The sequence below is a fragment of the Haemaphysalis longicornis genome, unplaced genomic scaffold (genome assembly GCF_048455015.1).
Source record: "Haemaphysalis longicornis isolate Haplotype H1 unplaced genomic scaffold, Haemaphysalis longicornis Haplotype H1 scaffold_1, whole genome shotgun sequence".
NCBI classification, from domain to species: Eukaryota; Metazoa; Arthropoda; class Arachnida; order Ixodida; family Ixodidae; genus Haemaphysalis; species Haemaphysalis longicornis.
Window position 1 is genome coordinate 106,090,615 of NW_027526203.1, and position 13,411 is coordinate 106,104,025.

Sequence of the window (13,411 nt, forward strand, 5' to 3'; positions counted from 1 at the left end):
TACGGCCTTGACGCCACCAATAATATTTTCTGACTAGTGTGCTATTATCACATTTCCCAATCAGTTATTCATATATTTTATACGTAATTGATTGATTGGTAGATTGTTAATGGCCTTCCCTTTGTAAAGGGTTAAGACGGGTGTCCTCGCACCGAAGAAGATGATGTATCATATTGTACACTCAGCAGCCGCATAGGAGGCTTCTCTGCACACACACTCATAACACGGGAAAGTAAGCTTTCACGGCCGCTCGGCGAGAGCGGTTCTCCCTCTGAGCAATTTTAGATGCAAGGCATCTCTTAGTCGACCCTCCGTCGTCCGTCGGCGTCCGGCGTCCGCACCTCTCCTCCTTCTCGTCCCCCTCTCCACGCCAGCTGTGATAACGCCGCTCTCCTCCTCGCCGCTCGGCTCGTCTCGTGCCGGCTCAGGAAGACAACGGCAACACTGTAGCTCCAGGAGCCCTTACTAGCTGTGATAACGCCGCTCTCCTCCTCGCCGCTCGGCTCGTCTCGTGCCGCCTCAGGAAGACACCGGCAACACTGTCGCTCCAGGAGCCCTTAAAGGGGAAGCGTGCTCGTCTTGTGCCGGCTCAGGAAGACACCGGCGACACTGTCGCTCCAGGAGCCATCTCATGATCGGGGCTATGTCCCTCCCTTGTTGTTGCGCCATCCACACCCCCACTGACTGCGCATGCGCGTCTCTCCTCCATTCTCCTCTCCCCAGCTGTATAAAAGCAGGTGCGCGCGCTGCGCGGCGTTCAGTCTGCTCCGAGACACCGCCTGCGCCGGTTCTGCTCCGGTGTGGAACCCACACGGAACCCACATGCTTTGCATCACCACATACTTCCCTTCGGGGAGATGGTGTAATTTTTTTTCTTCGTTCAAACGCCTCAAATGCGCTCGTCTCGTCCTCCCTTCTCTTCGACCTCGTATTTTGCGCAAACTTATTCCTTCGTGCCTCTTACGAGTTGTAAAGTAACCAATATTCAACGTCTACAATTTTATAACTATTAAATATCCTAACTTCGCCAACTGAGTATTTTTCTGCAGATAGAAAGAGTTACACTTTTAGCTCTACTGGAAGATTGTGCTGAATTACTTACCAAAGAACGCTTGCGCATTAAAAACATATGGCATCCCTTCCGTTCGGTGTGATGTGTTGTGAAAGAGTACGATGGAGAACACGTTATATAATTTTCTCCATGATTGCGAAAACCTTAAAATCGCCAGAGCTACCCTGCAGCATGGCCTAGCACCAACCTGACACGGTGCTTTATCTTAGAGCACTGCACGGGCCCGGGCCGGCCCGAAAGCCCGGGCCCGACCCGGCCCGCGGGCCGGGCCGGGCCGCCCGAAGTCGATTATTGGCGGGCCCGGGCCGGGCTCGGGCTCGACGCCGTGGGCCCGGGCCGGGCTCGGGCTTGAATTCATAGGCACGGCCGTTAATATGTCCGACGTGAAGTGTAGAAAAGAGAATCAAAATGAATATTCTTAGTTTATTTTTGCGCGCTTCTTGCTGTTAGTTGTACGCATTATTCTAAAAACGTGTTTTGCTAGGTCTGATGGTCACTATACTGCAAGTTTAATGACATTTCTTGTACAGCATCAAGATTTTCTCTTTTGTTGTATAACATACCAAAGATACGATTACAAGGAATGCCCAAGAGGGGAAGGACTTAATTGAGACATTCTGGAGCTGGGCACCTATGTCTATGTATGTACACGTGTGTTTTAGATGTCGCACCAATCAAAATGCGGCTGCCGTGGCCGGGAATCAAACACGCATGCCAGAGAAACACCACCGCTTAACGACCACTGCATGTGAAGTACTTCAACGCGCGTACATACTCGTTGGTTCAAATGCCGATCGAAAAATGTCAGCAATACCAACTTGTGGCCGAGACAACCACGTGAAGTTGCCAAGCGTCTGGTCATCAAAGGTGATGATGTCTCTCGTGTAAAAATACGAGCTATTATTACGCCGATGTGGCGTGAACTGCAGACGGTGCAAGCTAAACTATGTGCACTTTTAAACCCTTATTTTTGGCGTTTCAGTTCATGACGTGCTTGTACAGACTAGATGCTCCGTCGGATCGCCCGGAATATAATAAACAAACTTTCTTTAGCGTCAAAGACCACCGGGCCTGATCACACACGCGCGGGCCCTCCCTAGGCCAAAAAATAAATTACCGGGCCGGGCCGGGCCCGGGCTTGAGATGGCGGGCCCGGGCCGGGCTCGGGCCAGGCTCACTTATGAATGCCCGGGCCCGGACCGGGCTCGGGCTAGGTGTTACGGGCCCGGGTCGGGCTCGGGCTTCGCGAAGCGGGCTCGGGCCTTAAAATCAGGCCCATGCAGTGCTCTACTTTATCTGCAGGCCACTGAAGCTTTGTTAATGGGATGCCCTTTGTTGGGATACCCATGATAAATAAAATTTACGGGCCGCGCGCTCAATGGCGTAGGGGGCGCACAGCTATAGCACTGGAGCACCTTTTGAGTAGCCTCCTGATTTTTTTCATTTCTCACACAAAGCAAGCTTGGTCGCCGCATGGAATCGACGTCTGATGTAGCGCTGTACACCGCCTCGTTGAATGGCAACCGCACGCGACGCGGAGCCGGACGTCCAAGCGGTGTCTGGGTGCCATCATTTCTCAGTTGGGACCCAAAGAGGCACGCCTGCTGCTGCCCTCTCCCTTCCACCATCAGAGCAGAGCTCAAACCAGCGAGGTTAGAGCCGCATGGATTTTCCGCCGCCACCGCGGGTTATCGGGGTTATGACTAGCGGGTTATGACTAGCATCAGCCGGCAAGAGTCTCGTCGGCGGCGCGAAGCCGCTAAATATTTTCAACTACTGCCGCAGATGCCGCCAGATGTTGCGGATACGGTTATCCCCGTGAAAAGACATCACGAGCCTTTTGAAGGATGAAAATGGTGTCAGTACTGTTCTCCCGAGGCCAGAGAGTGGCTGTGCTGTGGGTGTGTCGGGAAAGTTTGTTTTGCGATGATGCCCGTCTTGCCCTACACCCCGTCCTCAGTAAGTGTACTTTGAAGGAGAATGTGACATCCCTCCAATATTTGCTAAAGCCTGTCTGCGCATAAACTTTACTACGTTGGGGCATAATTAGTGCATATTTACGGCTTTTATCCAGGTCTTGTCTTCATGTCCAGTCACTTCAAGCGCCACGAATGTTTAGTACCTTGTATACTTTCTTACTGAGTACTGACCTCACAAGAACGATTATCTATTACTGCTCAGTTCTGCTGAAATGCAGATAAATTCGGCGTTCCATAAACACATTATAAAATTAACGTAAGGAAGGAGTCAGCGAATTGCTATCTGAAATAAACTTCGACAAGCCTTAACTCTGAGTATACGAGTTAAATAGGGTCTGTGAGCACTCTGGACTGATTACGCACAACTCAAAAAAACAAACAAACAGACAAACTAAAATAATGACCATTAAAAATTTTCTACCTCAACCTCATTCGGCGCCTAACCAAAGCTCATTATAGCGACGTTGTCAGGAAGTTAAACATAGCTGTAGTACCTTCGGTCCATTAATGAAACTCTAAAATAAAAAAGAAATACTTGAACTCAAGTACTAGACCTACATAGTTCCTGGCGTTTGTTTAGCGGCGACGGGAACTTTCTTTGCTCATAAAAATGAAAATTTAAGTTACAGCTCTCTCCCTCTGGTATGATTTTTTTTTTTTGTGATGTATGTTTTGACGTCACACGACGGTAGTAAGACAATGATCCTTTAATGTGAACTGCATGTTCTTAGCAGCTTGGTATAGTTGGGGATGCGTGGCTTATTTATTAATTTATTTATTTAGTATTGGCACGTCAAGGGCCCGTTTGGGGCCACTACGTGGGAGTTGGGCCAACAAAACGGCAGGAGGAATGCAGGAATTGTTCGTTATCAGCAGTTGCGTTCGGTGGTGTGTGTTCTGTTTTTCTTTCTCGGTCATTCGGTAGCAGTTACGCACAACGTGACGCGCTCGTTTTAAGATAATTGCGTTTCATTTGCATATGCATTTGCCCAGCCGCGATTGTAAGCTTTGTTGTCGACTCGGGGCGTTGCTGCTCCGTGTCATTAGCTCGTTGCTGGCATCAAAGACAAAAAACCAGCTACCCCTCCGTCGAAACGACAACCATCACGGCCTGCTGTTTCACCGAACACGGCTGCCACAGAACAGGGAGGATTTCGGCTTCCTTGTAGCTCGTAAACGTGTCAATGCATAGTGAAGAAAGCAAATCCCAAAAACCGCTTAGGAATCCAATTGTCATGCCAAGCCCAAGCCAAAAAGGGGGGTCTTCCCGTGAACCTTCACGACGACATGGCTTACAAGGCGCAGTGTCCTCTCTAGTATACTTACTAAGAAACTCTATGGCAGCGCCCGATCATCGCTAGCTACAGGCGGGCGCTCCTGGCTGCCGTGCCGTAATTTCCGCTTGGCGGTGATTGTGCCTTTCCGTGGACGTTTGTTGAGCACGCCTAATAACCACGGCTGCTACGGACGGCTAATACGAAGGGAAAATTGTTCAAAAATCCCTTTTCACGGCCGATCGCTAGGAACTCGCACCCCGAAAAAGTAAATATAATCAATCACCATTGGGACATAGGCCGACTTCTTTCTTTTATTTCTTGTCCCTTTAAGAGGTATTGGTGTCTAAATTGTACCTAACTTTAAACAACTATTGCTTTTCTAACACGCGTCGCATTTTTGTGGACTTGCCACCCCGAGAATTGCTAGAATTAAAGAAGTGTCTGTACAGCTTCCCCTTGCCTTGCGCAACGTTTTCGCGTTCGTGTTTCTACAATAATCTAGGTTCAGCAACACTGAGCCCGGCCAGTATTTTGGGGAGAACGCTGCCGGAACTGCCCCACAGCACGTGAACTGAGGCATACGAAGATGCATTTTTTTTTTTTGCCCCTCCCGCCGCTAGTAATTTGCGCAGCACCTCCTTCTATCAAAGATTTTCCAAGCCGTAAACAAGACTCAGAACGGCAGCGCAGCCCGGAGCGAGAAAAGGGGTAATTATTCTTGACGATCTCTGGATACGGGAGTTCTAACCAAGAGGCGGCGTCTCGTGCGCGGAAGTTATGGAGCCGAAAATCTTAGCCTCGAAACGTTGCTCTCCAAGTGCGGCGAAGCGTGCCTTTACGATGCAAGCACGCTGATCTCGGGCGATGGGGACGAAAGGAGGACGCCGCGCATAGTTTTGGGAGACCTAAACTTTCCTCAATACGCCACTGATGCGCGCGGCGCTCTGCGCGATGAGCACCGCGAAATTCCCCTCGGCGCCCCTCTTTTCTTAGTCTCCAGAATTCGGATGCTCGCTCGTGGAGATCGTTTCCGCACCTGACGCGAGGCGAAATTAATTAGTCACGCACCTCCCGCGCGCACTCTCTCGGCTTCTTCCGCGCTCCGTACACGAGCTATGCCACAGAGGAGGCACGAAGCGAAACAACGACAGTCAACATAAGTATTATCGCGCGGAACGAGATAAAAGGGAGAAGCGGAGAGAACAACGGAGGCCAGTAAAAAGCATCTTGTGCAACAATTCGCGCCTCATCCTCTCTACCTGCGCGACGGTCCCACGCGGGTGCTGTACAAACCGGCGCTCTCCCCGCCTCAAGCTGCTGCATTATGTCATCACGGGTGGCGATGCACCACCGGTATATAGGCGAGAATCGCTGTTGCCTGGAATTCGCCGGAAATTCCCTGGGGGCGAGGGCCGAGAAAGCGGAGAGAGCCCGACCCGACGCAGCTCAGCGCCGTTCGTAGCTTACTTAGGGCTGCTGTGGGGACGCCACGAATGCCTGACATCCCGAGCTCTTACTTCGTCACGTAAAGAAAGCGTGGCACCGCTCACATATCGTGAACACAAGCAAGGTTCTCGCCCGAGTGAGAAAAACAAAGTGGAAGATGGACAAGGCGGGAAGGAGGAGAGAGGCGAAGTGGCGAACGATGGTGTGTCGAGATTTATGTTGCGAGGTCTGTGAAATTAAATTAGCCTGCCGATGAGCGCCGCCTAATGGCGCCTGAACTTTCTTTTTCTGCATACTTTCTGATAAACCAAGGCTCTGCAGGTGCACAAGTAATGAACTGAAGGATTAATTTACTGGCATTACGCAGTGAAGCCACATATACTAACGCGACAAATTCCCTTCAGTGTCCTTGAAGGAAACAATAGAGGCAAATAATAACTTTGTTGTCACATAACAAAGAACGGAGGTGGAACTGTTAGCTTTCATTTCCGTCATGCCCCCCCCCCCCCCCGCTTTTTTTCCAGGCGTACAGTAAAACACCACAAATAGTCAGCGGGGCAGCGCACTTCGAAGCGGCAGTCGGGACCTCTGCTGCGCAAAGTTCGCAGATGTATTGTTCGCACATGAGCACGCACGTACACGTGAACGCTGCGCATAAACCTTGTTTCATGTGTGGCGTCACAAGTCGCGCAGTTGGGAATGGACTGCGGTGACGCCACCTGTACTTACGTTTTTGTCATTTGCTCCCACGAAAAGGCTGTTGCGTCGAGTATACACCGTATCTGCAGACGTGGCCCGCTAATTTGCTGATACAAACCAACTGGCTTCTTGTCTTCCCTGTCCCCTAAGAAAGAGTTTGCTGGGACACGCATGGTTTCGTAACAAAGAGAATTCTTCAGAGCACACGCACCTGCTAAACAATTCAGGTCAACCAGCCACGTCAAACACAGCCAAAATGTATTCCTGCCATCCATTCTTTTCGTTCAAATAAAAATACTTGTTCAATAAAAATGCTTGCCTCTCGAAACAGAAATAACGCACCTTTCCTTACTATCTTTCGCCACCTGTTCGTCATGTTCCACACGTTTTCCATCACACACACGAGCATACCCGGACAAAATACAAAGACAGCGCAAATAGAAGCAGAGAACACCATACTCTCCCGGAATGCAAGTGCTCCAAAATTGTTTTTGGGTCACTTCCAATAACGAGAGGGAAATAGGGACATGAAAGTGTATATGTGAACGCGTTGGGGATGCAAGTGATTAGCACCGGCTATTTCGTTCGTGTAATCGTAGGAGAAGAAACCAAAAATGATAAAGGGCATTCAGTAAAGCAAGAAAACCTAGCGAGCGTACAGGTCAAGTATGCGTACCTTGACGCGGTGAGAGAGCAACAGCCGCATGGTGAGAGAAAACTGCACTGCTTCATCACTTACCTGTGAAACATCCAACAGCCGATAAGGCACAGTAGCAACTTATTGCGCTAGCTCACAGCGTCATTTAAAATAGACAACACCATTTCACGTTTTACGTTGCTTTGGGAATCTGGTGAGCCGTCCACCAACAACAACATCGACGCGAGCGAAGGAAAATTAAGGGCGGACACAGGAACAGGAGCGCTGAGGTCAACGAGCAGTGAACACCAACTTGTGTGAACGAGAAAAAGAGGCGTTGCTTAGATAGCCCAGTCAGGATATAGTTAATGGGCAGTCTGCGGACTTCTCTGAGGCAGAAAAAGCGGTATCACTACATAAAAGCAGAAGGAATGAAGACGCGCGCCTCGGGCAGTCTGAGGAGAGTCCCAAAGTGCAAACGGTTGCTGCACTGCATTGTTGCACCTTTATGCTACCGGCTAGAGTAGCGTGGGGAAATGGAGCTTTACTCACTGTTCCCGAGCGTCTCCTACCTTCGTGCTTAACGCGGTCCGACCCTGCTTCTTTGAGTCGAAGCCCTAAGCCCACCATAAATAGTGTGCGTATGCTCCGTCAATCAAAGAATTAAACTAACGAAGTGTGCCGAATAGAAATAATAGAAATAACAAAATAGAAATAACAAAAAAACATTGGTTGCTTAACAGTATCTTCAAGAGCAGTAGTCGAGCTCTGATCGCTGCGGAATTAAATAAAGCGGGGACCAGTGGTGGTACGAGGTGGATGCGATCACCCAGTCCGAACGTCGTATCCACTTTCTTTCCTACAGAGTCAAAATAAGCCCCACTCTCCTCACCTGTCGCGCTCCGATCGATTGGTGAGACGCCAAGAACAGCGAACAGTTCTGCTTCCTATTCGGGAGAACGCTATCCCTGCATATCCCTAGATAGACCCACTAGGTGCCAACCAACGCTTTGTCTGGTGCATTTTCCGATACCAATGAGTGCTGAAATCGGGCTTCACTTGAACAGTGCGCGGCGGGACCACCCTAAGTGGTTGTGCCTAAGCAGAATTATTTTTGCACTTACTTTTTGTTGGCAAATTAGACAACAAAACTCGCCCACAGTGAGCGCAGCTACAGTGGGCGGAAACGCTGGCGACACAATGGAAGGGCATTTCTGGTTATCCCTAGGGCGTTCACGCCAGGTACAAAAACATCACCTAATGCCATTTGGGACGCGTATGGTGCACGGAAAGCTCTTCTTTTGAGAGGTGTCGCGCACAATAAAGTTTAAAAGTGAGTGGAGACAAATGAGCTTGAGTCGGTGCGCATTGCTGGCTCAATATGGACTGCAAATACCCCAAAACAGAGCGCCATGACAATCGGCATCCGGGAAAACGTTCGCTGCGCGGAGACAGGCATCCTTGCTGATCCCTAGGGCAACCAGACTAGGTGCCAAAACATCCCCCAGTCCGATTTCAGGTGCCAATGAGGGGCGAGATCTAGCTAAAACTGTAAAATAACAGCCAGCGAAACTAATGAAGCTATCTTGACTATCCCTGGGGTATCACAGGCCAACAGACTCCCACCACGAGCGCCGCCGTACCCAGAAAAATCCTTGCGCTGAGTCAGAGGACGTCCGCCGATCCCTATGTGCGTCCCCGCTGGGTGCCAAAGCAGCGCCTAGGGCCATTTTTAGAACCAAAACGAGTTTTGAGACCGCCATGCCGTAGCTCAGTCAGCTGCGAAGGGACTGATGCGATATCGCCCTTGGTGAGTGCGGAACTTGATCAATATTCCAGAAAAACGCGGACAGTTAGTGCTGCGGGGAGCAGCCGAAAGCTCGTTGCGCAGCCAAACGATCCCTGTGACTCCCTAGGACTGCAACGCGAGACGCCAACGCGGCGCGGCGCATCGCGGTTTCGACCGCGAGGAAAACGCTCGACTGCCAGAGCCAGGGATCCGCCCGGCTCTTGTACGTGCCACCCCGGCGCCTTGCAACGCTTTTAATGGCGGCGCGCCGTAAACTGACTCTCGTCACGCATTTCTCCGCACTCGTTTTTGTAGAGACAATTCATACTTTACTGTAAATGCGTGGTAATAAATTAAACCGGAACACTTCTGTCAGCTTTCCAAGGTTTCAATGGCAACGCACTGAGAGCCGGCGGTGTACCACGCATCAGACGACGTCAAGCCCTCCTGTCTCTGTGCCCGTTTTCTGTTCCCTTCGGCTTGCGTTCGGTGGGGATATCTTACGCAATTGTGCTAAGTGTTTATGAGAATGTCTGGCGCCGGTGGACGTAAGCCTCGTGCAGAGGTGCGTCATTTCCTTGGCCAGACACGCTTGTGCGAGGGCGTCCCCAACACGAGGCCTATTGTTTTTCGTAAACTGTGTTGCGTGTGAAACGGGGAGAAAGAGTCCAGACCGCACCTTCGCTTTTTTTTTTTTTTTTCAATCTTCGTTTCCGTTTATTCTGCTCCACCACACAGAGGGGTGAGAGGCGCTTCGGGATGATGAGGGCACAAGCTGGCCGGCGACGGTCACGCCAGAGTTAGCCATGCGCATTCAGCTAACCCAATTTCAGTAACGCCAGGCGTTTCCACTGCTCGGCAGCAAGTTAATAACTGCAGCTTGTTGACACTTTAGTGAGCACAGACCGAAAGAGAAGGGGGTAATGAAGAGAAACCAACTTATTGCTATTTAAAAATAATGAGACAAAAAAACGCTGGTGATTGCAAAGGCCGCTCATAACCTGTCCTGAACAAACCCATGTACCAATTTACCTCTCACTTAGTAAGATAAGCTCTGATTGATCACCTCACGACAATTCATTTGGGTGGGAAATGGGCACAATGGTAACGATCTGACGGTATGCCTCGCTGGGCGAAATTTTACGTGAAATGCTCTAAATATATAGCCCTGTCATGCTCCCTTTGGGTATATACATAACACACAAGGTTCAGTACGCAGCGCTGCATTTACAACGTTAACAAGCCAGCCCAGCCTAAAACCACCATCATTTCTCTTCTCCTATCTTCTTGATTGATTGTAGGGTCTAACGCGCCGACGCAACGCAGGCGGTGAGGCGCGCTGTAGTGGAGGGCTCCGGATTAATTTTGACCACCTGGGGATCTTTAACGTGCGCCGAAATCTCGTACACACGGGCGTTTTGGCCATCAGAAAAGCGGCCGCCGCGGCCGGGAATTCTCCTATCTTCTTGCACATCCAATATGAAGAATGCATCAACGACCTTTGTTCAGAATAAGTTTGCAGTGCAGCTAGGACAACGTTACATCTCCGACCACAAAATAGGAAAAGGACCTGTATTGACCAACAGTTCGGTAAATGATCGGTAACAGATCTGTAATGATATACAGAGAAATTGGCGCATATTAAGGAAATGCGGAAAAAAGGCGGGTCATTTAAAAAGAGGGTCTGAAAATGATATCTTCTTCCACAGCAGCACAACCTGATTATACAAGGTGACGACGGTGTTCCGTAATAGCTAACAATTTCAAAAATTTTAATTCGGACCTAAGGAATCGTCCCTTGCAAATAAAATTAAACAAAGCAAATAATAAAGAGGAAAGTTTAAATAGCACAGACAGTGTGCGAGAAATGAAACGTTAACACAAAATACGCACCCTAGCACTCAAATTTCAAAATGCCTTTCGAAATCACACACACAAAACATAACATGGTTCGTTTAGCACACTGAACTGGGATAATCAAATTTGATTATTCTAGCCAAAACGGTCTCATTTCAACACCCGAAATCAGAACCTCGAAATTTCCACTTTCGGGTTCACAATTTTCCGTCGGCATTTTATTATTTGCTGACTGTGTTTCTTTTTCAAGATATCGGCAAGCAGTGCAAACACCTTGCTTCAGTGACACCGTGGGCCGCCACACCAGAAGCGGGACATCACGCGAGCTCTAGTCCACCGCGCACTATTACTACAGCCCGACCGAAACGCCCCCCCCCCCCCCCCCCCACACACACACACACACACACAAACAAAAGAAAAAAGAACTCTGCAGGATCGTTTTTTTGTCTTCCTCTGTCCCCCTTCTTGTTTCATGGTGCCCTACACATGTGATGATCGTAGTCTTCGTAACGAAGCCAGGGGTGACCGTGTCACTCTGCAGAGACGGACAGCGATGCGGCCCAGTCGGTGCATTGCGGCGGCGGCGACCGGTGAGTGGGTGGAGGATGGACGAAGCAGGGCGCTCTCACATGGGGGGGCTGAGCGGCGCCGAGCTCTCCGAGCTGCGCGGGGGCGGACTGTAAGCCATGGCGTGCAGGCCGTGCAGTACGGGCAGCTGCGAACGGCAAGAAGAACAGGGAGGCGGCACGTGAGCGAGGCGAACCTCCCTTTAAAGGGACAGACAACCGATTTTTGTCGCGTATATGTTCTCTAGCTCATATGAAAGCCAGCGTTTTATGTAGCCCGGTAACCACAAGCAATTTCTAAACAAATCGGCGGAAATAATTTTAATTTGGCAGCAAACTTCCTGAAATCGGAAGGGTGGCGGTTCGTAGTGTCGAAACTTGGCACTACAATATGTGTCCCTGTCACGTGACCTGCAAACCTAGCAGCTACTGTAACTGCTGAAACGTTTATTTACGTATTGAAAACCTTTCAACACAAGTATTTGTACAAGGTTACATTGTATATGTATTTCTAAACATTATTTTGAAAATTCTATAGGCGCCGCCCGCCGCCCGCCGCCGCTGGGTTGCTTTCAGTGTGGCTAACTGAGCCACCATGCCCAGAATCAACGGCAGCATTCAGTAAACAGACCCCGTGAAGGAGCTTTGACGATTCTCCCTGAGTCAGAGGCGTTTGTTCTGCCAAAATATTTGATTTCAGTTTCCAAATACGCCAACGGCAGCTTAAAAAAAAAGAAAAACGTCGCGCCCGGGGAGAATCGAACTTCCCACCTCCACAACGTGAATACAGAGTATACCTATCGTCTATCCCAACAGATGGCGCATTCGTGCACAATAGACCATTGCATTGAAAAAACACATAAAGGAACAGAAAAGCCTGCGATTGAAACTTTTTTTTGCTGGGGACAAGTTTTTAAATATCGTTTTTCATTTCGCATACAGACAAAAGTATGTTGCTGAGCTACTCTATGTCATGGTTGCCAGCATCATTTTTGGGAGGGACACGTACGGCTCGCAGATCTAAAAATTTCGACTTAAAAAGTTCTAGGGCGTTATCAGCAAAACCGTTTATCGTCAAGGTGCTTTCAGTGATGCCCTTTCATTTGGAGTAGAGAATATATACTCGACAAAAATCGGTTGTCTGTCCCTTTAACTTTCGTGAAGTTCGCCGGGAGAAGCGGTGCAGCTGAGGCGCATGCGGGTCCACGCATGCCGCCGGAAGCAGCGAAAAACACTCCACCGGTGCTCCCGACGAAAGAAACAGTCTGCCCAGAGATGGGGCCACAAGTGGGAAATGATACACGCGACGCAGACACCACATGGCACGCCTTCAACATTGCTTACCTTACGTGGGTGAAAAAGCGGAGCATCTTACGAACACCAGGGAAAGGGGACACGAGGGTGCTGTACAGATACCAATGGCGCTCGCTCGCAAAGAACAAGCGCTTTATATTGCCAGGAATTTTTGAGAGGCGGGCATTTTTAGAACGGGAGGAGGGAAGCAAGAAGGATAGCAATTTCAAATTCTTAGCACAAATATTGAACAACTCTGGTCAAATACCGGGCATTGTGGGGCTGCCGCGGTGAAAAGTGAAAGCTCTTAGACAAAATAAGACAGTGATAAGTGCAAGCATTGACTCCAAGACCTGCATCCAGATGGCAGTCTGAGACATTAACGCTACTTGTTCAGAGAGGCGAATCCCGCAGCTGCTGGTGTTGCTCTCGCACCGTGGCAGTTTTTAGTTTTCAGTGGCCATTTGTAGTTTTCAGTGGCAGTTTTAGCCGGAGCAGTGGGTGGCCTACCGAAGGCAGTAAGGGGTGAGGCGGAGAAGTGGGCGGCACTTCCACCGCCAGCCACTGTGTGTGTGTGCGTGTGTGTGTGTACGTACGTACGTATGTATACATGTATGTATGGTACGTACGCATGTATACATGTATGTATGTATGTATGTATGTATGTATGTATGTATGTATGTATGTATGTATGCCCGTATGTATGTATGTATGTATGTATGTTTGTTTGTACGTATGTATTTATGTATGTATGTATGCATGCATGTATGTATGCATGTATGTATGTATGTATGTA

At 49.4% G+C, this 13,411-nt stretch overlaps 1 protein-coding gene across 5 annotated transcripts in view; it reads right to left on the minus strand.

Moving 5' to 3' along the window:
* Positions 1-11,144: 11,144 nt before the first annotated feature.
* Exd (PBX homeobox extradenticle) overlaps positions 11,145-13,411 on the minus strand; it is a 486,337-nt gene continuing 484,070 nt past the window's right edge. The window contains exon 8 of one of the 5 annotated variants that reach the window (XM_077706727.1): positions 11,145-11,471. In XM_077706727.1, the coding sequence (XP_077562853.1) occupies positions 11,382-11,471 (90 nt within the window). In that variant the 3' untranslated portion in view covers positions 11,145-11,381. The remainder of the gene's footprint in view (positions 11,472-13,411) is intronic. The other 4 variants (XM_077706719.1, XR_013324048.1, XM_077706685.1 and 1 more) reach the window with 4 other exon arrangements.